Source organism: Taudactylus pleione, unplaced genomic scaffold (genome assembly GCF_031769625.1).
Source record: "Taudactylus pleione unplaced genomic scaffold, aTauple2 ptg000609l, whole genome shotgun sequence".
In the NCBI taxonomy this organism is placed as follows: domain Eukaryota; kingdom Metazoa; phylum Chordata; class Amphibia; order Anura; family Myobatrachidae; genus Taudactylus; species Taudactylus pleione.
This window is the reverse complement of record NW_028285011.1, coordinates 415,670-443,542: the sequence shown is the minus strand read 5'-3', so window position 1 is coordinate 443,542 and position 27,873 is coordinate 415,670. Positions and strand designations below refer to the sequence as shown.

Below are 27,873 nucleotides of genomic sequence, written 5' to 3'. Positions count from 1 at the left end.
TAGATCAGGCCACTCTTCCGGGGGTGTGGTGAACTACCCAAAATATTCAGAGTCTCCCGCACCTTTCAGGAGAGTAGGCAAGTATGGAATACTATACAGTGGAAATATACAGTATGCTTTTGGAAAATTCATTACATACCAACAAATTTGACTTTCCAGACACGATGAGGTAGCAATAGGCTGTCCGGACTGAAGGAAGTCATTTTTGCACACATCTGGCCAAAGACAGATTTGGTACCATCTGGACCTGCCAAGCCACCTTTACTTCTCGAGCGCTTGACCTATTAAAATAAAAACTTTGGGGATTAAATTTACTACATTGACAACAGAGATTAATGCATTTGGATGTGAACAGGCCTAGCAGAACATACTACTTTCTCCTCCTCCTAATCTCAAAAGTTCTCAATGAAAGTGTATACAGGTAACTAGTGTTGTATTCACATAGTTATACACAATAGATTTATTTCTATGTTATTAGGTTAAAGCAGGTCAAGCTAACAGTGGCGGCTGTTCGGAATCCTTGTCTAAATAATAAATGCTCAAGAATGTTGCTCAACACAAGGTCACTTTAGCCCAACATTGTGTGCAGTGCCTGCCTGGGTCCTAAATCAGAAATGTGTTTTAGGAGACAGGATTGACACAGAACTACGGGGTATATGTACCAAACTTTGGAGAGAGATAAAGTGGATGGAGAAAAAGTACCAATCAACTTATGTCATTTTTCAAACACAACCTGTAAAGTGACAGTTAGGAGCTGCTTGGCTGGTACTTTATCTCCATCCACTTCATCTCTCTGCATGCTGTGATACATCAGCCTCTATGTTTCGGAAGGCAGAAGCAGATGCTGCCTTAGGCGTCATTCTTGAGTCCGTGTTGTACACAAGCTCACCTGTATTCTGTTTAATTCAACTACAGGACCATGTTGACGGTCTCGGACCATAGTGGCTTGAACAACTTTGCGGAATGCGGCCTCCTACAGACAAACAGCATTAAAATCATTCTGAAATTAAGATCTGCAGAAAAGCAACGCAAGATGTAATAGCACATATGACATACAACATATTCCATAAAAGGAGCTGTAAAAGTATAAGTCCCTCAAATCTGACTGACTTTGTACAAAAGTTATGGCTTGGTAATGTCACGCAAACACTCATCCATCTCAAAGCGAACATCTAGCAGCACTTTCCTATTGGATACTAGCTCATTTTACGAAAAAAAACATGGAAGCAGTATGACCATTCTCATTGTACACGTTTTACAGAGAAATTGTAGCATTGCAAAGTAAAATAAAAAACACACACAACTCTGCTTAAGCCCCAAGAATGATACTTTAGAAAAATATTATTTTAATTTTGAATTCTAAAAAAAAACAAAACAAAAAAAACACAACATACTACAGGCAGCTCCTTTAGGAGAAATAGTGACCAGTTCCAATAATGCAAAGGTCCCCCTCTTTTAGAATTTAAGAGCTCAGAAGCATTAGTACCTTTCCTTGGGAGATGAGAATTCCACGTAATGTGTCAAAGCCAACAGAGGGACCTTGGCCGGTCTCATCAAGTCTCCCCTCCAAATCGAACATAGGGATGCATGGACAAAAGAGCTCAGAAATATGGTGCAGTAACAGTAACCTATTCCTCAAACCAATGATCACAATCTCCTGGAGGTGGTTATATTCCATTGGAACCTGCAAAAACAATGCACCTCATAAAATAAAAGTAATGTAGTGTATTTTAGCATATATGGTACAAGATACCTGGGAAGGGCTGAAGGGCAAACAAAGCCTTTGAACATGTGAACAAAAACAATAAAGCAGCTACCATTCAAGATGATATGTAACCTCCCAGAGCTGTAGCCATGAAACCACGTGCAAAAGATGGTGAAATTCAAAAAATAGACAGCAAATAGGTCCGTTGGTAATTACCTGTGTGGGGAGCTTGCCGGCGTTAGCAGGTTTACTAGTAGACCAGGCTAGTGTGTGAGCGGATCCACAAGCCACTCTGTTTATCTTTTTACCCTGAAGAGCTGCCACGAGGCGGGGTCGTTGAATAGCATTTGTTGTTCCATCTCCGAGCTGCCCTTCATCATTATCTCCCCATGTGTACACTTCTCCTACAGAACACGGACATTTTAGTTGTAAAAAATTAACACAAAAATAATGAGGAAAGGGTAAAAAAACCAAAAAGACGCACAAACCCTAAAAACAATGTACCATATGGCCCATCTAATTGGTTGGGCTTGATTTGGAGCTCACAATTGCTTCTTTACAATTTCAGTACGGGCTTATACTGCCATCCTCTTTGGGGAAGGGTGGGGGGGGTAGTTACAGATTTGTCTTAGGTATACTTATCCAGTCATAGGCCACCAGGGACTCACTAAGGGGTGTACTGCACACCACCAAAGTGTCACAAGTTGCTGCCACCACCAGAATCCTTTAGCAGCACCAGTAATCCCATAATTTTGGGTGGTATTGGTAGGTGCTGCGGAACCTTCCTTTTTTGGAACAGAACTGCAGTGCAGCAGGGAGAATTTTTGACAGGTGTTGGATGACAGAACAGCAGATTTTATTTGTATCAAACAATTTTAGCAAATATAACTTAAATAATGCAAGCTCTCACAGGCAGGATCTCTCTACATTGTGTCCCATGGCTGTCAGCTATCTGTTATCATTCTACATGCTTCAAGGTACCTATAGACAGACTTCCTTAAAGTTCTGACCAGAGCTTGCTTCTTTCTGTATGCCATGTGATTTGCTTTTAATTGCATCAATGTGTTTGTTGTTCTGTTCAATTGTAATGTCTCCTGCTGAATTCTATTTATAATTTATCTAGCACCTTCTAGAAGAGAATAGCTAGAAACTGATTGGTTACTATGGGCAACGCCTCCACATCTATAAACCCGCACTTTAGTAAATATACCTCTATATCTACATCTAAATTGCAGCAGCAACATGGTAAACAAGCCACAAAAGAGTAAATGGATAGTCTTCCCTGACTCCTGCGAGCAGTGCTAAGATTATAGAGAGAAATAAACCTTGAAACATATTGGAAGACTCTATAAGCAATAAAACCCCTGTATCCTGAGGGAACAAGTAATAGTGCTGGCCATTTTCACTCAGAAATTGGCTATAAAGCTCAATTTAAAAGGAAAGCTAATTTTTATTGAGAAATCTACCACTCTCCTCAGTACTGTTACACCTGCAGACATATACTCTTTAAATGTGTGCATTGCAAAGCATTTACTATATAAAAAATAAATATAAGAAAGGGTTTACCATCCTCCGTGCAGCATACACAGTGCAATGATCCAGTAGCAATTGCGATAACTTTCTTCCCCTGAAGACCCTGGACTTGGCGTGGCCTCCTCACGTGATCATCTGATCCATGACCTAGGCGATGGTAGTCCCCTTTCCCCCTGAATAGTAAGTTAGCAAGTGAAAACTCTGACAAACCAGTATGCAACAATACACTTGGTAAAAAGTGACACAGTTATTCACAGGTTTTATATGTTTGTTTATAGCAAAACAAAACATTTACGTATCAAGCAGTGAATGAGTGGATGAGTGAACCAGTGGAGAAGTTGCCCATAGCAACCAATCAGATTTGAAGTAGCATCTATCAAGTACAGTCTATAAAAAAAAAAAAAAAAAATAGGTAAAGGCGGATTGGTTGCTATGGGCAAATTTTACACTGGTCCACTTCGCCACGCTTTTCACATAAACCCCTTAAGTACACTATAAGATATATCGTTCTGACAGTCCAGAATTATATCATGCCAATCGCATACTGTATATGCACGATCGCGTATACACACCAGTCATACAACGCATTGTACCATCTGCTGTTCTGCACAGCAGATGAGATGACGCAATGAACAACGCCATGCTGCTATATCTGTGCCATTCTACACCGGATCTTGTAGTGTGTATGCCATGCGCACACATCATATGGTGTATACCCAGCTTGTGAATGAGAAGATATTAGCATTACTTTACACCTATTTTATAATAGGCAAACTCAACATACCATGTGTAGACAGCACCAGACTTTGTCAGAGCTACAGAGAACTGAGAGCCACATTCCACTTTGGTAACGCCAAGTCCTGTCAGAGAGTCAATCTGCAAAATACAGTGTTAATTAAAGCACACCAACAAAGTGGAATTACAAAATTTGTAATATTAAAAAAAGGTAAATTGCTTCATGAGATTCAGAATCTGTAAAAAGAGGGCATGAGGCTGCATTCATTTGTTTTGTCTCAAAATAATTTAATTCTTATATAAAATATTAAATGTTATGTACCGAATAAACATATTGAACAAATATATGTAACCATGTTACCCAAGGTGTCTTTAATATAAATACGGCCATCGCCTAATACAGTTGATGCAAACCATTTGTCTCCATGAGATGCCATCAGATACTGGAGTTATCCCACCTTACTACTATACTGAACCGGACTTGCTATTTGTGATCTTAGACCTTCCTCTTCTTCCTGATTAGCATGAATTACTATTTGTAAACTACTATTGGAAATACTCCTTCAATTACGAATCACCTATAATAAAATATTCCTTAATCCTGTTCAAACTTTGCAAATTGAACTCCCATTAATGGAATTTACCTTTTAAAGGTGCAATTATATAATTTAATATTCCTTATTTTTCACAGCACAATTATTGAGAAGAATATAGAATTATAATTATGTTGCAGGCTGTCAGGGACCTCTGCAAGAATCCCTGACTGGAGGTGCAACTCTGCTATTAACAGTGCGCCGTAATCTGAATACCTTGTTTATTGTACTGCCTCCACTGATGGATGTTTTACTCAAAGAAGCCACCGATGCGCTATCTAACAATTGCACAGGCTCGGCAACAGGATTCCCACTCAGTTAGTTAATCGGTCGCCACCTGCTTCTAGCAATTAACACAGTTATAGCATAGCCTCTATCACAATTGCGGCGGCTGGGCAACACAAACGACCGCACAGTTCGCTGGCCCCCTGCTTGGCAACTAACAACAATTTATAGCTTAGCCTTTGAAGAGATTTAGACTGCTGAAGACTGGGTTTGGGGCATATATAAAATAAACTGATAAAGAATACTTTATTTACAAAAGGAGTACAATGCTTCGTTTTAAACGATTGTTATAAAGAAAAATGGTTACAAAAGTATACATACATGTAAAGCAATTTATAATAAAAAGGAAAGACTTACAAATTAACACTCAGCTAATCTGTCCGGAAGGAACGGTAAGAAATGCAAGGAATGCAGGTTAAACTTCAACACGGAATTGATCCCTCAGTTTGAACGCAGGTAGTTCATACATTTTATCAGCAGAACATCACATTTTGGATGAGGTCATCTCAGTCTTGGCTGAATGGTGGGTTAATTAGCTCTAGGACCCTCCCAGCTAACTGCTAAATCCCTTTAAGCTTAAAACCAAATAATCCTTTATAACTTTCACTGTCGAATGATTACCGAAAATATTGAGTGTTCAATTTAATTATCATTATTTTAGCTATCAGATGACATGCATATGCGATGTGGGATTGTTGAGATCTCATATCTCTAAAACAACACTTAAGCGATTTAAAAATCGCACCTAACCTGCGAATAGGCGCGATACCTCTTTGTGGGCAGTTGGACACTGCTAGCGATTAGAGAATGATTAATTTCATTAATCTCTGCTGTATGTGTAATCAATTGAAGGCCAGAGGGAATAGTTTTGGTTTATACCTGCAGATGCCTACTGAGTATGATTTCCTGCTTCATATGTAATCAACATGTGGCTCCAGCCAAAAGGCCTTAATTGTATTCCTGGTCATAGGATGCCCTCAGAGATACACCCTTATGACCTCCACATATCCTCTTGGGTGGAATTAACATGCTAATGAAAACCTAGTCCTATCTTATACTTGAGTCACTTGTGATAGTAAGACGGGTACACACTGACAGATACATCAATTGATCGGCCAATGTATCTGCTGCCCGTCGGCGTTCACCGACATATTGCATTGGCTGCACAGCCGATGGACCGATAGGTCTGCAGACATATCTGTCCCTCGGCAGGTGTGTACGAGCGATCTGCAGACCGCCCGTACACACGGAGCTGCAGCCATGGGGGGAGGGGAGGCGGGACCCGTAGATGATGGCCGTTCAGTGTGTATGAACGATCATCATCTGCAGATCACTCGATCTGCAGATATATCTTTCACCCACCTTAAGTGTGAGGGCATAGAAAACCCCTTTTGTTTACAAATCAGTTATCCTGTGAGTCATAGATATTATTGCCTTGTTTCTATACAGGTGTAATACAGTTTCACCAGGTCCAGTTTTCGCTGATTTCTAATTGGATACGGGGATAAGCGGGGACGCGCAATACTTTTTCGCATGGAAAACCAGCAATGACGGCGAAAAGTCCGGCATGTGAAAAGTCCGTGACTTTTCGTACCTAATTGATTATGCCCCTTAGTCTTATTTGTGTGTCATAATCTACTCACATTACCACAATATGATGGCAGCTAAAGACAGTTTAAAAAAAAAAAAGTTGATGATATGCAGAAAGTTCTTCATTGTCTGGGCAGGGCATAGGCAAAAGTAAAGTATGGATTATCTGTGACAAAATAAAAATTCTGTACAGACTATGATAAATGTTAAAGACAATGGGCCTGATTCAGTACGGATCGCAACTGCAATAGCGATTACGCATGCAGTCTCACTGTGAAGATATGCTAATCCTCTGCGATCGCTATGTCGTCGCAGCCCAACATAAGGACGCCCACCTTACCTTACACACATCCGTAACACTTAGCAAGACTGTGAAACCATCAGCGGTGACAGAGTACCATCGCAGCCTCGCGCACACTTGCACAAGCTCTGAGCTTACTCAGGAATTCTAACCTCCTCGCACCCAGTGAGTACACAAGCTGCGCATGGCATCGCAGTGGCTGATTTCTGAATGCCCCTGCAACGGCGTTCAAATGCACTGGCACATCTGCATTTCGCTGACCACTCCCCCCCCCCCCCCCATCATCACCACCCCCAAACAGTACTTCCTGTCAATCACTCTGCGACGGGTCTGCATAGTCACAGCAATCACAGATCGATCACAGAGGAGTGTTCGCACACACGCGCACTGCGATGCATGAGCAGAACGCAACAATCTGCCGATTGGGTGCATAATCGCAGTTGTGATCCTTGCTGAATCAGGCCCAATATTCCTAAACATTTTTGGCCCTGGAATATGGTTTAGTAGGCCACAGAATGTTACAGATTCGTCACATGAAACTGTTTGCTAAGGGAAAGGAAAAATATGAGATATGGTAAGAACTTACCCTTGTTATCTCTATTTCTACGAAGTCCATAGGGTTCCACAGGATACCTTGGGGTATAGGTGTGACGTCAGTCGCAGGGCACCAAAGAGTTAAGCTTTCAGCCTCCCAGGATGCACTAGGTCCCCCTCCTATACCCCGCCCCCGGGCCAAGGCACCTCAGTTAGTTACCAAGCCATAGGCCGGAGGAGGAGAAGGAAGAGAGAGAACAAAGATCTGGACACATACAAGAATCACATTCTCACCAGAGGGAGACGGAAAACCGGTGACCAGAGCAAAGCCCATCTGCAGCACAGGTGCGACAGGGCGGGAGTCCTGTGGAACCCTATGGACTTCGTAGAAATAGAGATAACAAGGGTAAGTTCTTACCATATCTCATATTTTCTACTTCAGGGTCCATAGGGTATCCACAGGATACCTTGGGGATGTCCCAAAGCAGTATCCTTTAAGGGTGGGGACGCTCCTGTGCAGAAAGGAGAATCCGCCGCCCGAAGGAAGCATCCTGAGAGGCGAAGGTGTCAAACCAGTAATACCTCACGAAGGTATGGACAGAAGACCACGTAGCAGCCTTGCAGATCTGAACTGCCGAGGCACCACGTCGAGCTGCCCACGAAGGACCCACAGACCTAGTGGAATGAGCCTTCAGAGAAGGAGGGACCGGTAGGCCTTCATGAAGATAAGCTTCAGAAATAGCCATACGGATCCAGGCTGCCAAAGTTTGCTTTGAAGCAGGCCAACCCTTTTTACAGAAGCCATAGAGGACAACAAAGCGTCCGACTTCCTAAACAAAGAAGTGCGGTCAACATAAGTCCTTAAGGCCCGCACAACATCCAAAGAGGCCTCACCCACGGAAAGACCCGGTGAGTTAAAGGCCGGAACAACTATTTCCTCGTTAACATGAAACTGGGAAACAACTTTGGGAAGAAACTTGGGCCGAGTGCGGAGCACTGCCCTGTTCCCATGAAAAACCAAGAAAGGGGGTCTACAAGAAAGAGCCCCTAACTCAGAAACACGTCTGGCTGAAGCAACGGCCAGAAGGAAAACAGTCTTAGCTGTTAGCCATTTAATATCCACTGAGCCCAGTGGTTCAAACGGCGGTCCTTGGAGAGCCCTCAGGACCACAGCCAAATCCCAAGGCGCCACAGGTGGAACAAAGGGCGGCTGAATACGGAGAACACCTTGCATAAAGGTGCGCACATCCGGGATTGTAGCAATCCTACGGTGAAACCAGACAGATAGGGCCGAAACCTGTACCTTCAAAGAAGCAAGGCGAAGCCCATGATCTAGTCCCGCTTGTAGGAAGGCGAGAATCCGAGACAGACGAAACTCCCGCGGTGCATAACCTCTCGGTCGACACCACTGGAAGAACATATGCCACACGCGATGGTATATCCTCGCGGAAGACGGTTTCCGAGCTCGTAACATGGTACGCACCACAGAGCTGGAAAACCCCCAGGACCTCAGCATGGCCGTCTCAACAGCCACGCCGCCAAAGACAGCCGAGTCAGGTCCGGGTGAAGACAAGGACCCTGAGACAGAAGGTCCGGTCGTAGCGGCAACCGCAAAGGACTGTCCACGGACAGACCCTGAAGGTCTGAGAACCAGTGCCGTCTGGGCCACGCGGGAGCTATCAACAGGAGCGTCCCTCCTTCCTGTTTGAATTTCCGGATTACCCGTGGAAGAAGGGAGACCGGAGGGAACAGGTATGCGAACCTGAACGTCCACCGGACGGACAGAGCATCCACCAGAGACGCCCCTTCGTCTCTTGTGCGAGACCCGTACACCGGCAACTTGTTGTTGTGCCGGGACGCCATGAGGTCGATTTCTGGAAGACCCCACCTGTCCACCAGTAGTTGAAAAACGTCCGGGTGCAGGGACCATTCCCCTGGATGAACGTCCTGGCGACTTAGAAAGTCTGCCTCCCAATTTAGCACTCCCGGGATGAAGACCGCTGATATGGCCGGAAGATTGCGCTCCGCCCAAACCAGGATCCGAGAGACCTCTACGAGAGCCGCCCGACTGCGAGTTCCTCCTTGCCTGTTTATGTAGGCCACGGTGGTAGCATTGTCCGACTGGACCTGCACCGGGTGACCCTGGAGAAACCGCTGTGCCTGCAGGAGAGCATTGAAGACCGCACGGAGTTCCAAGATATTTATTGGAAGCTCCGCTTCTGTCGGTGTCCACCTGCCCTGGAACAAGTGTGGACCCGAAACTGCTCCCCAGCCCCGAAGACTGGCGTCCGTTGTCAACAGGACCCAATTTGGAACCCAGAACGGACGTCCCTTGTTGAGGTGGGTCGTCTTTAACCACCACGCAAGGGACAGGCGAACCTCCGGGGTGAGCACAATCGTCTGGAACTTCAGAGACTGAGGCAGCCCGTTCCACTTGGACAGGATCAGGTGCTGCAGAGGTCTGGAGTGAAACTGGGCGTATTCCACCATGTCGAACACCGACACCATGGAGCCCAGTAACCTCATCGCCGAGTGTAAGGACACCCGGCGGCTGTGCAGACAACTGCGCACCCTTGACTGTAAAGCAGAGATCTTGTCCTCCGTCACGAAGATCCTTTGCTGTCCCGAGTCCAATAAGGCTCCAAGATGCAGAATCCTCCGAGACGGGATTAGAGTGGACTTCTGCCAGTTGATTAGCCAGCCGTGCCATTGCAGCAGTGCAATGGTCAGGTCCAAGTGGTGTAACAGGAGCTCTGGAGATCCTGCCACCAATAACAGGTCGTCCAAGTACGGCAACATGCGGACTCCTTGCAGCCGCAGAGAAGCCGCCATGACCGCCATAGCGTCCTGTAAGTTCAATGACACCATGTAGTCCCCAGGTTCCAGCGCCAGAATGATGGACCGTAGGGTCTCCATCCGAAACTTCGGGACCCGCAAAGACTTGTTGAGTGCTTTGAGGTTGAGAATCGGACGATATGACCCATTGGGTTTCTGTACCAAAAAAAGATTTGAATAGAAACCCTGGCCCCTCTGGGAGAATGGAACAGGCACTATAACTCCAGCCTGGAGCATAGTGTGCAATACCTTCCGCAGCTCCGTAGCCTTGTTCCGGTCTGATGGTAGACCCGTGGTGAAGAATCGAGCCGGGGGTCTGTGCCGGAAGGAGAGGGCGTACCCGTGAGAGACCACCTCCAGAACCCAAGTGTCTGTCGTAGTGAACGACCAACACCGGGAGAACTGCAGCAGGCGGCCTCCCACCCTGGGATCCCCCAAGGGGAGACCCGGACCGTCAGGCCGCAGGCTTGTCATCTGGCTTGGGGGCCGGACGTCTGGTACTCCATGCCTGTTTCCGGGGCTTGACCGATTTCTTAGGGCCAGCCTGTCGAGGAAACGACTGTGGTTTGGGCCTGCCCTGGGCCCTAGATGACCGAAAGGACGATGGTCCAGAACCAGAAGGAGCAGCGGCCGACGGGAGACAAGCAGATTTGGCTGCCGCCAGCGTGGCCACAATCTTATCCAGATCCGGACCGAAGAGAACTTCTCCGGTAAACGGCAACGCTTCCAGACCTTTCTTGGATCTGCGTCCGCCTTCCAGGATCGCAGCCACAAGGTGCGACGAGCAGCTACCGCTGCTGAAGAAATTCTAGACACCAGAGTACTAATGTCTAGAGCCGCCTCGTTGATGTAGGTGGCCGAATCACGGAGATTGCCAATCAACTCCGCCTGTTCGGCCGGACAGTCGGATTCAAAAGAAGCCTCTAATGAATCCGCCCAGCGCTCCATCACTCTGGCAACCCAGCAAATGGCCATAGCCGGCCGTGCTGCCCCCCCTGCAAGGGAATAAGCAGACTTCAGGCAGATTTCTACTTTGCGGTCCGTAGCATCCTTAAGGGAGGACATGGATGGCATCGGCAATGTGGCACTACGGACAAGACGGGTCACGTGAGAATCCACCTGTGGAGGGGATTCACACTTAGCAAAATAATTATCCGCGAACGGATAAGCCACCGCCAGGCGTCTCTGCGGCTGGTATCTTTTGCCAGGTTGTTTCCACGCCTCCTCTAAATGGTCCACCAACTGACCCGAAAGAGGAAAGACTGTGGCATCGCCCTTCACATCTTTGAAAAAGGCATACTTAGATTTAGCCGCTGGGGGAACTTCGTCCTCAATCACCAAGGCTGTGCGGACTGCCCGAATAAGTCCAGGAATATATACTTTGGACTTAGCATCAGCGTCCTTAGTATGGAAAGGTTCCTGATCGTAAGGATCCAGAATCTCCCCATCATCAGACGTCCCTTCGTCATCCTCATAAGGAGCGGACAGAGACGCCACCGGCCTTTTATGAGGCCGCATCACAGACTCCCCTTGCAACACATCCGACAAGTGCTGTACAGAACTCGTCAGGGAGTTAACCCACGCTGGCTCCTGAGAACCCGGGAGCGGGGAAATAGGGAGACTGTGGGGTACCACCAATTGTCGTGGGAACCCCTGCATGGGTGACGACACCACAGACTGCTGGGACAAACCCATCGGAGTAAACGCGGGCTGCGGAGCTAACTGGCCCACTAAAGCTGTTAACGCCTGAGCGAAACAAGCCCAGGGCGGCTCCTGTACCGGTGCTGTAACCGTAATAGGCCGCGCCATGGACAAACACTGCCGGCAAAGGCCCTCCGCGCTACCCTCCCCCTCCGCTAACGGTACTTTGCACGTGGTACACTGTAGCCGGAGGGGAAAATCACTTTCAGACATGATGGCACCACGTATGTGACCTCTCTCACCAATTAAGTATTAAATAGGCGAGAGACCACCCTGCAGCACCGCACCGCAAGGGCTTTAGCAGAAAGAACAGGGACAGTAATAAAGCTGACAGTTTAGAGAAGAAAAGTTACAGGCAGCGCTAGCACAGTCACATACAATGCAGAGAAATAACAATTCCTGCACTAACAGCGCTGATCACTCAACTACACAGACACAGGGCCTGGTAGGACACAGCGCTGCATACACAGACCTGAGCCACAGCGGAGGAGAGGTATGCGGGGGGACCCAGACCACGATGCTTCCTTCCAGACTTCCAGCAGCGTTCACCATGCGTTGCAGAGAAGATGGCCGCCGAGGAGCAGAGAGAAGCTGGCCTGGGGGAGGAGCGCTGACACAGGACCAGTCAGCACAGTGCAGAGAGGGCTGTGTGCAGCGGGGGAGGCGCCGGCTGTGAGACAGGGAAGGCGCGCTCCCCTGGCATGCATTTAACCCCTGGGACGCCGCAGCGCTACCGCTCTGCTGCGGTCCGCTGTCCCAGGGGGTAGTGGAAGCGCAGGTTGGTCGCCTGGCTCCACGCTGCAGCCAGTCCCCAGGGAGCCCCCTGCCTGGGGACTTAGGACCATGTGATCAGCGGGGACCCACCGCGGAACCCCGCTGCTTACCTCTGTCCCCCTTGAATCCGGCCATGGTCCGGAACATCTGGGGTCACCGCTAGCTGTGACCCCAGACGCCCACCAGCATCCCCGGATCAGTACCGGCGTTCTGGTACCGGCGGGGTGTAGGGAAGACAGCATGGACGTCAGGACTGACTGTCCATGCTGTTCATCCAGATGTGCAGCCACAGCTGCATGAAGAAAAAGCTTCAGGGGCTCTTCTAGCCCCCACTCCAACAGGTGCACCCGGCTCCGGCCGGGCACCAAACTAAACTGAGGTGCCTTGGCCCGGGGGCGGGGTATAGGAGGGGGACCTAGTGCATCCTGGGAGGCTGAAAGCTTAACTCTTTGGTGCCCTGCGACTGACGTCACACCTATACCCCAAGGTATCCTGTGGATACCCTATGGACCCTGAAGTAGAAATGATCATTACTGAATGTACTTAGGTCTTTTTTTATGAACAAAAATGGCAATTACAGCACTAGCTTTATAATTTATCAATCAACTATACATAAGACATGGTGCAGTGTTATGTGGGGATGAGCGATGCACTAAAAAGGCCACAGTGAAATCTAAATTAAACACATACTTTCATGGGTACTTTGCAGCCATCACTGCCACCTCGTCCAAGTTTTCCATAATCTCCATCCCCCCAGGACCAAACTGTGTCATCATCAGTCAAGCAGAGAGTTTGTGCGTCCCCACTGCCACAGGCAATGTCAATGACGCGGTATCCTTGTAGGGCTTCCACCTGGGCAAACATTTACACCAAGAGGTAATCATTCAGTGGCTTTTAATCAGCAAGTACTGTTGGTATGAAGTAGTAATAATTCCTTTCCATTAAAAACATACTTTACACGTCAGTATGCATTAGAGCAGGTGGCAGAAGCCATTATTCTCCCACTGAAATTACAGCAAATCCATATAAGCCAGTGAGCCTAACTTTATGAATGCCATACATGCTAAATTGAAGCCACCAGGTACATGCTTCATTAGGTTAATATACTATCAGGGTGTAAGAAATTAACATTTAAAAATAAAGTGTTTTTTTTTTTTTTTTTAAATAAATAAATGTCTTACACAAGCATTTAAATAAAACATGTTAAGTGTACTGCAGATCATAGATGATCTCTGTATATATGCAAGGCTTGATTTACAGCTGTCAGGGAAAAGGTAAATATTGCAGAACTGGGATGCCTAATTCCATCTGCGGTTTGTACAAATTGGTAGACCCAGATTGAACAGATGGGGGTTTAAGCTCCAGATCACAATCTAAACCCTCTTACTGCAGAGAAGGTCAGTAGCCAGCCAAAATTATGTTTCATAAAACGCAAACCGGCAGTAATTGCATATATTTTACCTAAAACTTTTCCTTGTATATGTAACCTAAATTATTGTAGCGGTTTATTTCTATTTTGAATATATGAACAGAAATAAAAAAAAGTTGCTGGTCAATTCTCACCAACTTAGGCTTCAATTGATCCTCACTGTCTCCATGGCCTAGTCGACCATATCTTCCTTTACCCCAAGTATAAAGTTCTCCAGCTGCAGTGATACAAGCGCTGTGTGCTCCCCCAGCAGCAATGTCTATTACTTCAGTTCCTCGCAGAGATTCTATAACACGAGGCCGATCACATGGACTGAAAGTGAAAAGTAGAATGTCACACCAGAGCTGAAAACATATGTACTCTTCAGGCAGATAAACAGAACAAAATATGGGTGAGCAATCATACAGATTAGATTCATTCCATTTATGACAGGAGGGGCTTCAGTTATTCACTACAGAACAGAACAATTTGTGATGAAAATAAGACAGTTTTTGTATTTGATGTTCTTAAAACAAAAAAATACAGGAACATGAACTTTAACAAGGAGCACAGTAATGAACAAGAGCATAAAGGGTGAGCAGCTAGTGTATCCCAATGGACACAGAGAAAAGGATAACATCAGTTAAAAAAAAAAAAAAAAAAAAAATCAAATTTCCTCTTTCATATATGTGGGCAACACTGAAAAACTGAGGCTATCCATAAACAGTCCCTACACAGGCTACTGTCAGATGCTGTTTATGTCCAAAACTGGCAGGACGCAATATGTTGAGTCTGTAGAATTTAGTGTGAATGCATGTACCAAAAGTCCAGATAGCAATCTGACAAGGCTGATCAGCCGAGGGCCAGCACTGCACAGGCAGTACTGATCAAACTAGCAGAATGGGCTGTAATCTGCTCAGAAACATGTTTAATTGCCCCAATGTAAGCCTACAGTATTCTCAAAGTAATCTGCCTTGCAATGGCCTATTTTGACACTAGCCAACCTGCCTTGTAGACATCATAAAAGGACAAACATTGCTGCAGAAACTTTTTCCTGGTTACCATGTCTGGTTCCTTCTGAATGCTTATTGCAGTGGTTCCCAAACGCAGTCCTCAAGGCTTCCCAACAGTTCAGGTTTTAGAGATATCCATGGTTGAGCATGTTTAAGTGATTCTAGTAGCTCTTATTTGTATCTTACACAATTTCAACATACATAGCATATAGAATGTAAGCTCTCATGGGTGGGGTTAGCTCAATCTACTGTCTCACGTCTGTTATCACTCTGCAGGTTCCAAGGTACCTACAGACATAGGTCCTCAAAATCCTGACTAGACAGTAAAGAGCCAACTTCTTCCTCAGACTTACCCAAGTCTAATGGTGCATACACATGGTCAGACTTTATGAACGATGGAACGATTTTTACAACGATTTGAACGATTTAAATCAACAATGAACAATATCTGACAGTATTAAAATTAATGAAATCATCAAAATCTGACTGCAAACACAGTTGATGTCAGAGATCGTTATTTGACATGCGGGAACGCGCATAGTTTGTCGATGCATGCACTACATGTCAAAGATATGAATGATTTTTACAATCGTTATTGTTCATATCTGATAAGAAATCTGACCATGTGTATGCACCATAAGGCCGAAATCGAACGTGCTGATTTACATGCAACTTAGAGACCACTCTGGGCTGAAAGCCAGGTTTAGTCCGACCAACCACCTTGTCTTCATGAAAGAAGAAAAGGACAACTACAGAAAAAGTGGTCTTAAAATTAAACTTCAACAAATCCAAAGGTTTAAAGGGAGCTTGCTCAAAGGCTGTTAAATACTAGGTTGAGATTCCAATGAGCAATTGGTGGAATTTATGATGGCTCCACATGCATCACTCCCCATAAGGTGGTCTCCTTTGCCAGCAAAAGAGACAGTTTTCTCTGAAAAAAATAAAACTGATGGGGATAAAACCTGAGCCATCAAGGAGCTAAGATTACAATCCCATCCAGATGTTCTGCAACATCAGCAGGAACTGTGTCAACTGAAATAAAGAGGAAGGAAGCCCCCTCACAAGAAGAGATGTAGGACTTCCAACCATGTGATATAATTTTTGGCTCAAACTACCTTCCTAGCCTTGAGTCTGGTCCATGCTGTCAGAGAAACCCTTAGCACTAATGATAATGACTTCACACCATTAAAGCCAGCTGAGCTAAAACTCTGGTGTTTAAAGTGACCCTGATTTAAGAAAACTGTCTTGAGAAAGATGCCACAATAGTCCCGTGGCCATTTAGAGAACGTCCATGTGTTTCTAATTATTGACCATTCTGGTGCTACTAGAATCACTTAAACATACTCTTTTTACACACTTCTGTGCCTGCAGAAGCACTGCTACAAGGCATAAGAAAGGCAATGAATATAATAATTAAAAAATTTATAGCGGAAAAATAAAGCTAAGGACGAAGGTGCTATGCCCACCCACAGCTCTACCAAGCAGGGACATTTCTCACAATTTACACCATCTTTTCTACGTTTAAACATCTAAACATACTCATGTTGATGAAAGTGTGCCTTTAGTTTACAAGTAAATCAACAAGTATACATTTGTTTTAACCTGAATAATTCAATGAAATCCAACATGATAAAAAAAAAAAAAAAGAACAATATTATATTATATTATTATATATATACACACATACATACATATACACCTCTAAAAATCTATACATTTTACATGTATACTTTTGCTATTCGAGATTGGATTATCCTTAAACATCTTTTAGTGATAATGATTCATACTGTACCTTCTATTACCATGGCCAAGTTTTCCATCTTCTGCCTCTCCCCAGGAATATACCTCCCCCTCTGAGGAGAGCGCTAGGCAGTGCTTTCCACCAGAGTTTACTGCCACCTTTTTAACAAAAACGTGTTGAATGGATTCCAGTAGTGTAGGGGTAGACACAGACTCCGTGCCACCAATACCTAACCTACCACCAGCTCCATATCCTGTAGCATATAACTGAAAAATGGGAAATATTAAGAATGAGAAACATTAACACAATATTAGTATTAAAAACAAAACAAAACACACACATAGGATGAGCATCTAGCAACATCATTACCTTCCCATCAGCTGTGACAGCAAATAATGTTTGTTCTCCTCCAATCAACTGTACTGGTCTAAGCGTTGCCAATGCTTCGCACGGTGTTGGAACTTTTACTTTGGCACCTTCAATGCCTCCAAGTTGTCCTCTGTGATTATGACCCCAGCCATAGATGGTTCCACTGCCACCAGCTGACAGAGTCCAATCATCAGGTCGTCTTAGATCATAAAAATATATTAATGCTCATTAGTGATGTGGATGGTGAATCTAATTTTTTAATTCTTTAAATAAAATGTATACGCACAATAAAAAAAAAAAACCCTGTACTAACTAACCTATTCATCCACTGGACAAGCTGTTCATCCTGTTCTCGCCGGAAAACCTCATGACTCTCATGGACAACATGCATGCTCTCATTATCAGCCATTAACTCCCTTATTTTTTTTGCAACCTAGACAAAGGAAAACGAAAAAAAAAAGAAAAAAAATTTGAAGGGAAATAAAATGCAATTTACATATTTGGTCCTGATGCCCTTTATCCAAGTAAAATGGTCACTGTAAAAAGTTTACCTCATCTAAAAAGAGTCGAGGCAGAGGGGTTCTCTTGTCCAGTGCAACAGCAACTCTTGAAGCCATACAGTATCTCCTGAACCATGCCCACTTGTGAGTCTCCGCACAGCATGGAAGAGTATCCAGTTCAAGGTCACAAGCAAGCGCCACCAACACCTGAAATACACGTTTACAACATTTCTTCAAGTTTCCTTTGGACCAACTACAGTACATATTTTATAGTTTTCTTAAATAAACAGCAGTAACCATAATTGGGATGCTCAAAAGCCGTAACAAAAAACATAGGACCATCTAATTTTTTTCTCATGCTTTATAGCGTAAACAATTTCATAAATGATGTAAAATTATTTACATATTGCACAGTACTTTGCAGAGAATACTTAATCACATCACTCCACGCCCCAGTGAGTTTACCATCCAAACACACCCACAAGGGTTATTTTTGTCAGAAACCAAATAACCTATGAGTATGTTTTTGGAGTGTGGGAGGAAACCGGAAAACCCAGATGAAACAAATGACAATATGGGAAGAATATACAAGCCCCGCCACAATGGTCCCTGGACTTTAAACTTCCAGATCTTGAGTGGCAAAACCATGTAGGAACAATCTCACTATATGATAGAATACACAAGAATTTATACAGCACCTAAGCGCAACTCGGGAAAGCAGCCTCTAGTGGGGGCACAAGGGTACCTTATACCCCTAATCACTATATGATGGTTTAGTGAGCTGGGGATCAAGTCAGCAATGTAAAAAAAAGGGGGGTGAGGGAAGGTTAGGGTGATAAAAAATTCCAGGAAATGATCTTGAAGGCACTTGGTGTGGATTGCAAAGATGGCCACTGTATTGTAGTCTTCAATGCTTTATGAGAGATAAGAATTGTGGTAGTAGTAGTAGTAGAACCAGCAATAAAATTGTGCAGGAAAATGCATTTAAACTGGTCAAAATGGAGGCATTTACAAGACTATACTTAGATCCTATGCACTGTATAATTTTGTTTAAAGTAAATATTATAGAACCAATACAAAAGTTGTAATGGCAGTTGTGGACCTAGGTCAGCACCTAGCCAGCCATTCACTACAACACAACCGCGGGCTTAACACAAGTTCTCAAAGATTTTTTTTTATTTTTTTTTTTAAAGTAAAGCATACCCGCCATTAGCAATTAGTGAGTCAGAGAGGTTATGTCTTTCATTTACAAACATCAAATCAGATATCAGAACCGATTACCCCCATTAGCTGGCTGCTCAATAATGCAATTTTGAAAAAATCCACGCCCCATGAAAAAATCCTTAATAGCACATTACCTTGAAGAAAGGACTATGAAGCAACTGTTTTCCTCCTCTTACAATTGGATCTTCATATTCAAACTGCCTTTGTAAAGCTTCAGGGAGGCCCTTCACCAGCGCAGCCAAAGCACTGCCAGTAAAACTCTGAGACACATGAGCAAAGACATAAGTAGAGGCACACAAAATGTTCACATCTTGATGACACTTTTCTATTAGCTTAACAATAGTAAAGAAGTTACAAAATTAGTAATAAGCATAAAGTGCATTGAGGAAGCACATTATCAGGATTGCACAACTGCCTGCTAAAACGCAATTCTTAAGGATTGCTTTTTGGGAGGCATTTGTGTTTATGAAGTGGCTTTAGCTTCCCAAGAATAAAAAGGATTTTTGGTACTTACCGTTGAATCCTTTTCTCTGAGTCAGGCTGGGGGACGCTGGACCATGGGGTTGTAGATTGGAAGGTGTGGAGTTGGCACTAATGAGTAAAATCTATAACTCTCTCTCACCCCCCCCCCCCCCCACCGACCCCCTCTGCAACCTCTGACTTCAGTACAACTTCAAAAGTGCCTGCTAAGGAGAAGCAATATTCATTGACCCTGTCACACCGAAAAATAACAAAAAAACTGACGGTCAATTAGGACCGAAATCATAACTCAAACTCTATACGACTGAGCGTGAGAGGGAACACAGTGCCCCCCCCCCAACCTGACTCAGAAAAAAGGATTCAACGTTAAGTACCAAAAATCCTCTTTTCTCTTTAGTCTGGACTGGGGGACACTGGACCACGGGACGTACAAAAGCCACCCCCAGGGGAGGGAACGCTCAGGTTGCCTAACCGGGGAACTGTACATCCAAAATGGGCATCACCGGAGGCAAAAATATGAAACCTGTAGAACCGCGCAAACGTGTGGACAGGGGACCATGTAGTTGCGAGACAAACTTGTTCAGCTGAGGCGCCATGACGCGCCGCCCGAGAGGCCGCCACAGCCCTAGTGCAATGAGCCAACACTTAGGCTGGTGCCGGGCGCCCTGCATCTGAATAAGCCTTTGAGATCACTGAGCGGAGCCATCTTGCAATGGTCTGCTTCGTGACTGGCCAGCCACGTTTGTGGGCGTCATAGAGGACCCATAGAGAGTCCGTGCAACGTAAGTCCGAAGTGCTGTCTAAGTAAATTGGCAGGGCTCGGACGACCAACAGTGACAGATCGTCCTGGTCCCTTGAAGACTGTGAAGGTGAAAAAACAGTAAAACAATTTCCTGGTTCAAGTGAAAAGATGAAACCACTTTCGGTTGAAAAGAAGGAACCGTTCTGAGGACCTCCCTGTCATCATGGAAAACAAGAAAAGGTAGTTTGCAAGACAAAGACTCCAACTCAGAAACCCGCCGAGCCAATGGCCATAAGAAAAGCCACTTTCCACGTGACAAACCAAAGGTCCACGGATTCCAATGGCTCAAATGGAGCCTGCTTAAGAGCCGACAGAACCAGGGGCAAATCCTATGGTGCTACTGGCGGCTGAAACGGAGGCTGCACTCGCAAAAACCCCTGTAAAAAAGTCTACACCTCTGGAAGAAGAGCCAGACGTATAGACGAAAATAAATGGATAGAGCTGAAACCTGTACCTTCCAAGATTGTAGCCGCAAGCCGGCTTCCAAACCACGCTGAAGGAAAGCTAACAGTCTTGGAAGGCAGAACTGAGCAGTATGCACTCTACGCCGCTCACACCACATAAGTTTTCCAAACCCTGTGGTAATTTTGAGCACATACCAGCTTCTGCGCCCGGAGCATGGTACCGATGACTGAAAGGGAAAACCCCTTAGCCTTTAAGAGCTTGGTCTCAACAACCAGGCCGATAAAGCCAGCTGAGGCAGGCCCTCGTGACTGAATGGCCCCTGCAGAAGAAGATCTGATTGCAGTGGAAGATGCTAACCTGGACCTGCGGCTAGTCTGAGAACCGTGGTGAACCACGACCGGCGGTGGCCCCAGCACCCGGGCGCCTGAATGTACCAGCAAATCTGCCTCGTGGCGCAGAACCCCTACTGGGGAAAGAGCCTTCTTGGACCGTTTACCCTCTAACCAGACCCCCCCCCCTCCTCGAAAGGAAGGACGGAAGACCTAGAACCGTGAGCCTTTTTGCTTCTGTGGCACCACAGGCAGAAAGGTGCTCTTTCCACCTGTCGCCTGGGATATGATTGTATCAAGCTCGGGGCCGAGCAGAATCCCCCCACCAAAAAGGAGATTCTAAAGCGAGTTTAGATTCGGCGTCCGCCTCCCAGGCGCGGAGCCAGAGTGCTCTGCGCGCCGTGATTGTCGTAGCTGAGACTCTAGAAGAAATCTGTGCTCCATCTTGTGCGGCCTCACAACAGTCTGCCGCCGCACAAATCTGTTCCCCCAGTTCCAGCAACTCCTCTCTGGATGAGTCAACAGATAGGCCTGCAACTAATTTGTCAGCCCACTTCTCCATGGCACGAGAGACCCATGCAGATGCCAACAATGGGCGAATAACAACCCCGGTGCCCATAAAGCTACTCCTAAGGCATCCCTCTAATTTTTTATCCAGCGGATCCTTAAAGGAGGCCGCCCCTTGGACCGGCAGAGCCGTGTGCTTGGCTAACCGAGCCACGGCTGCATCCACTCTCGGAGGCAGCTCCCACCTAGTGACCTGCTCCTGTGGAAAAGGATAAAGGGCTGCAAACTTACGAGAAGTAGCATACTTTTCGTCCGGGGTCTTCCAGGCTTATTCAACCAGATCTGAAAGATCCTGAGAAGCCGAAAAACAAAAAAGACCCTCTTACACCTCCACTTGAACGGCCCCTCTGCCGCTGCTGAGGCGTCAAGGTCCAGGCAGTCAAAAGACTGTCATACTGCCATACTTAGGTCCTCCACTCCCTGACTTGACGTGGACTCTGAATCTTCTTCTTCGGGCAGAACCTCCTCTAATGGGAGTTCCCCCTCCTCCTCGGGATCTTCCTCTAACAGGCCCCTTGATGGAAGAGGACGCTTATGCGCCATGCGCAATCTAGGATCCTCAAAGAAGCGGTCCATAAAGGAAGAAACCTTCTCGAACCCTGCCGCTGAGCGCTCCATGGTACGGACCCATGGAGGATCAGGGCCCTGGTAATCAACTGCCGCAGCTGTGGGCGGTGACAGTAAAGTAGGGGCTGGCGCTACTTGAGCCAGTTCCTCTCTCTGGTGACGCAACATCACCAAGTCAGAGAGCGAACGGTTCATCACCCGAGCCCACGCAGGTTCCTCCGTAACCGGCGTGGATCCCCTCCAGGCTGCGCACACATGGGCTCCTGACAGTCCACACACAAGATCCTGCATCCAGCTGTCCACATGGTAATTTAACCTGACACTGGGCACATGTAAAATATAAAGCCCCAGTGGGGGTATGGCCCTTTGTGGACTTTTTGTCCGTCATTTGAGCTCCGCCTCGTTCTACCCTGCCGCAGCAGCCAGTTCAGGGAAAAAAACACAATTATATATTATACACACACACACACAGCTATATATATATATATATATATCTATATATATATATATATATATATATATAGATATATATATCTATAACATGCGGCAATGAATATACCAACACTCCCCAACAGGCACAAAAAAAGATTCAGAAATGACTGAAAACTACTTAGCTGTACCCTGCAGAGGAAAAGGGGACTGTCCTTCCTCCATGCTGGCCCGGCTTGTCTCACTATAAAGGCTGTGAGCAGCCCATGCAGCTTCCGGGAGTCCTGTATAAAGCCGCTGAATGGGGGGAACCAGCAGTCAAAGGCTCCTCCCCCCACTATACCGAAGCAAGCCCCATGGCTCCTTCCTTCAAGTGCCACTCCTCTCAATGGGGAAAGCACTTTGACTGACCTGTGGTCACCGCGTGTGGTCTGTAGTCGGCGCTCTCCCCACAGGAGCCGCCGACAGGGGGGCCCCCCTCGATTTCGATTTCAGCCATTAGTGCCAACTCCACACCTTTCCACCTACAACCCCCATGGTCCAGTGTCCCCCAGCCCAGACGAAAGAGAAATTTGCTTTTGCTTTATGGAAATTGGCCTAGTCACTTGTTGTTCATAAATGTCCATTTATGATCTATTTCCTATCCACAAAGGTGATGTAGCCAATTTAGAACTCACATATTGCCTCACCATCTTCAACACTTTTCTAAACAATTGAAATCAATCAAGCCACACTTACTTCAGGAAGGTGAACAAACCCAATTTTAAAAGTACCATCAATGAATCAGGGCATCTTAACCTAATGTACCCATTTATATTTCAGTCTGCATTAAAAGTGAAAAAATAAATAAATAAATCTCATACCATTGCACGTGCTTCAATGTCTCCATCGCCAAGAAGCCTATTAATATTGATAGATTGTCCAAACTCTGTGGTAAGAAGTTTTCGCAGTCTCTGCAAGGCCCACATCCTGTGACTTGCAGCTACAATGCACATGATCCAATAAGGTAAATCAAAAGCATATAAAGAAAAATCGTGGTGGACAATATAAACATCGGGGACAGTAAGGACAATAAAAACTTAATGTACAGCCATGGCCAAAAGTTTTGAGAATGACACAAGTATTGGTTTTCACAAAGTTTGCTGCTTCAGTGTTTTTAGACCTTTTTGTCAGATGTTACTATGGTATACTGAAGTAAAATTACAAGCATTTCATAAGTGTCAAAGGCTTTTATTGACAATTACATTGTTTATGCAAAGAGTCAATATTTGCAGTGTTGACCCTTCTTTTTCAAGACCTCTACAATTCGCCCTGGCATGCTGTCAATCAACTTCTAGGCCACATACTGACTGATGGCCGCCCATTGGAGCACCTTGCTATAAGGCAAAACTGATAACTATCATGCTGGAAAAGGCATTGTTTGTCACCAATCTGTTCTTGGATGGTTGGAAGAAGTTACTCTTTAGCCAATTGGTCTAAAAATACTGAAGCAGGAAACTTTGTGAAAACAAATACTTGTCATTCTCAAAACTTTTGGCCATGGCTGTAAAACCGAAAAAGACACACGAATACTAGTAGAAATACCAACAGTATTTGATGTACATACCAAGAGCACTAAGCTGAGCACAGGCCGCAAGAGATGCAGCCAGACGAGGAACAATTCCCCGATTAGAGGCAAAATTTAGCCGGAAAGCCAAGAGACAGGTGACCAAATCCATAGATGGACAGGATAGGATGCACCGATCTGACAGGAGATCTTTTGGACCTAAGAAGTAAATGTACATTAAACAAAAAAAAAGGGAAAAAAAAGGTTTCTAGACTAACAAAGCAGTCTTGTCCTGCAATACCAGGACATGAATAAGATCACCGTAACAATAACCCACCGACGTTAGGTTATATGTATTAAAGAGTCCTTACCTGCAGCAGGCATGATGGGATAAACTGTGAATCGCCAGCCCCAACCATTTACTGATCCATCGCTGATAAATTTCCACTTCAACTCATCGCCTGGAATTCGTAGCTCACTGGACCAGTCAGACCACTCACGGCCTACCAAGCAGGGAAAATTAAAAAAATGCATTTTAATAAATCTGTGTTATGGTAAAAATAACCTTATCTGCACATCCAGGATTCCTATATAATTTGCTAATATATCTCTGTTTAGCAAAAATAAACCAGGTTCCACCCAAGCTAGATTTCACTAGAGTTAGACTAAATATTATTCACAGCTGTACTACTGGTTGGTGTTCAATAAAGAAAAGAAAAAGAAAAAAAACACTACACACACACCAAAATCAAGCTAATAATCAAGCTGATATTTAAACGATTCAGCTTGCCAAGTACAATGGAATTACCATGGAAGCCACAATTGCATGGCATTCGATGTGAGAAAAGAGGGTTTTTTTAATCCTCTTCTCTGCAACCATGTGAATGTAGAGGAGGTACTGGACTAAAAGAGTAAAAAAACTTAAGATGGAGACTACAGATGTCTACATACACCTATCCTCAAATCATGCCCCGTTTAGCGCACCACTGACTTTGCTACAGATGTGCCCTCATATCTAGCCTCAATGGCACAAACACCTAGCGCGAATGAGAGGCCAGGTCCCATGTGACTCTTGTGCGGAGCATCTTTTTTGACCGAAAATGCACCTTAGACGCAATCGAAAGCGACAAACCGCTTCACGAGACTGTTCTTATTAATTTGATATGCAACACTAGTATATAGATGAGTGTGTTTGAGTCTGTATACGAAAGTATAACAGAATTTGGTGTGAAAAAAGCTGTGGCAGCTACTTCGTATTTATTAAAATGAGTTTTTAGAAATGGAAAGGTTGCCCATGGCAAAAAATCAGATTCTACTTAACAATTAACTAGCACCTTCTAGAAGATAATAGCTAGAATCTAACTGGTTTCAATGGGCAACATCTACATTTCTAAAAACTCACTTTAGTAAAAATACCCCTAAGTCCTTATAGCTCTCAATCAGCCAAGATTCAAATAAATGTTGCCCTCTCTGTCCCTTTGCTTACCTGTAATGGAAACAGGCAGGGGGTACCACCGCTACACGGCTCTGAACCACTTTGCACAAAAGCAGGCCTTTCCATTTAAGGGGCACCCATCATACATCAATTACTTGGGGGCAGGGCTGCAATCAGAAATTGTGGGACCCACGACTAACAAAACAGACGCACGCACCCCCCCCCTGTGTTTTTGCAACTCCAGCGGAGCAGTTCCAGCCAGCTCCCCTTCTGTCTCTCCCATGCCAGCCCTCCCCCTTCTGTGTCGCCTTGCCAGACCCCCTCCTTAGTGAAATGAAAACTATCAACAGTTGGAATAATTTACAAGTGCACATCATGGAAGCTAGCTGTCCCTCCATCCCTCACTCAGTCCGTCTGCAATCCATCCCAATGCCTGGCGCCCGCTGGCGCCGTGCAATAAAGTTGTTATTTTTTTTTGGACACTCGGTGCACGTGACATCACATCCCAACGGGCTGAGTCTCCAGAAAAAAAACAAACCCTTTATTGCACGGCGCCAGCAGATGGGCGCCGGGCAATGGGATGGATTGCGGGCTGGCTGGATTGCGGGCGGATGAACAGGTGGATGGATTGAGGGCGGGCCCCCTTCTGTGACCAGGCCTGGGACTTCAGTCCTGGCAGTCCCCCTCCTCATGCCGGCCCTGTTTGGGGGTCATACTGACTAAAAATAACACTAACCTATCACAATGTCCTTCCCCCTACTAGCAAAATTCAAACGGGACTTTCAAATGTGGTTATCACTGAAATTGTTTTTGTTGGGGAAGGTTATTACAGTCAGATGAATATCCAACAAAAGATACTTTATCTCTTTCAAACTCTACCAATATTCATTCATAACTCCTTTTCCGCTGAGCCAGATGGTAAGTTTAGACCTGATTAGCTATTGGATTCAGGAGGAGTTGAATCTTTTGCAGATGAACAGTGTGTTTTCAAACTTCCAGCACACTAGTTCTGGTTATATCGCCAACTATGTTATTATGGGGTAGATGTATGAAGCAGTGAAAAGAGTGGAGAAGTGTGCCAGTGCAGTGGCCCATGGCAACCAACCAGCTTTGAGGTGCATTTATCAAGTACATTGCATAAGATGATAGGTAGCAGCTGTTTGGTTGCCATGGGTAACTTCTCTACTCTCTTCACTGCTTCATACATATCCCTATGTTCTCTTGCTCGCTCATCATCGTTCACTTTATAGGGCTCCCTCTCCAGTTGTGTCTTTTTGCCTAGCACAGAACCTGCCCCATAACGGTATTCCAACACTAAGTTGTGTAGAAGTGTCCTCTTACCCTCCTTCCTGACTTCATCTGAAAAATTAAATTGAACATTGAAATATCTACAGTTCATCAACCATTTACACGTACCAGCTCTAGCTCTATGTAGGTAACAGACACTAGATAAAACCTTTTCCAGATGATATTGGTTTCCAACCCTACTCAAAGGGATGTTTCCCGGCTTCTCTGATGCTTGTTGGAGATGCAATAAGGCTTTGGGTTCCCATCTTCACACTTTGATGGCAGTGCTTTTTTTTGTCAGGAATTTGGCAGGTGTGCAAGATCTCTGAGGAAATAACTGGGCTCCCTCTCCCTGTTACTACTTAGTTTTGGGTTTTAAATTTATTGAGCTTACCTATTACTAAGTTTAAGTATTCACACCTCAAACACCTCATGCTCACATGAGAGATTGCCACTGGAGACCTTCTGCTACCACTTACATGCCAAAAGAATACCATTTATTTATGAAGACTTAAAAAAAAAAAATAAACTCTTGGTGAAACCAAAGCATCATAAAAATATATGTTTCACATATATTTTCATCACGGAATTGATAACGTCAAAACAAAATTGCACTTCAACTAATACTCCCAGGAGTGTAAGAAAAATAACAGGAATTACGAGCTGTACTTATAAGACAACAGAAAGCACACGGTATATCTCATTTCACCAGAGCAGCTAAACAGAAATGAATCTTCTCTTTGGGTTCAAACGTCTAATATACTGCATCACTTCAGTTTAGCTGTATATGGGGAGAACAGCCTTAACCATGCCTGAAATTAGCTGCAGTCAACTGTATCATTTTGTTTTTAGGAAATTAACAATCTTGGTCTCTTCATTTAGTTATCCATCTACTGCATTTATTCATTCGACTCTTTCCATGCTGTTTGTTTAGTTGTGGGTTTTGTGAATATTGGAAGATTTAAATGTTTTACATCCTTTCATCATCTGATGTGTTACATGAATCAATAAACCAAACATGATTGATAAAATTACACATGGACATTGGAATCTAGGTCTAGACACAAAGAATACCAATATAATCCTTATTTCCATGTATTTTTCCAATCACAGTTAAAAGTCCACATTTTCGTCAATACAAATCTTTAAAGAATTTGTATAAATAGAAGTGCATGTACTGTTTCC

General features: G+C 44.9%; 1 protein-coding gene across 5 annotated transcripts in view; it reads right to left on the bottom strand.

The window, feature by feature from the left end:
• Positions 1–27,873, bottom strand: part of HERC2 (HECT and RLD domain containing E3 ubiquitin protein ligase 2) — a 268,507-nt gene that overhangs the window by 14,357 nt on the left and 226,277 nt on the right. For all 5 annotated transcript variants that reach the window (XM_088454087.1, XM_088454088.1, XM_088454089.1 and 2 more), the window contains exons 72-87: positions 24,338–24,469; positions 24,027–24,185; positions 23,284–23,402; positions 18,976–19,101; positions 17,669–17,824; positions 17,435–17,550; positions 17,118–17,316; positions 16,800–17,014; positions 14,150–14,327; positions 13,277–13,438; positions 4,023–4,114; positions 3,272–3,411; positions 1,922–2,109; positions 1,487–1,684; positions 890–973; positions 140–281 (exon numbers count right to left, since the gene is read on the bottom strand). In XM_088454087.1, the coding sequence (XP_088310213.1) occupies positions 140–281; positions 890–973; positions 1,487–1,684; positions 1,922–2,109; positions 3,272–3,411; positions 4,023–4,114; positions 13,277–13,438; positions 14,150–14,327; positions 16,800–17,014; positions 17,118–17,316; positions 17,435–17,550; positions 17,669–17,824; positions 18,976–19,101; positions 23,284–23,402; positions 24,027–24,185; positions 24,338–24,469 (2,406 nt within the window). The remainder of the gene's footprint in view (positions 1–139; positions 282–889; positions 974–1,486; positions 1,685–1,921; positions 2,110–3,271; positions 3,412–4,022; positions 4,115–13,276; positions 13,439–14,149; positions 14,328–16,799; positions 17,015–17,117; positions 17,317–17,434; positions 17,551–17,668; positions 17,825–18,975; positions 19,102–23,283; positions 23,403–24,026; positions 24,186–24,337; positions 24,470–27,873) is intronic.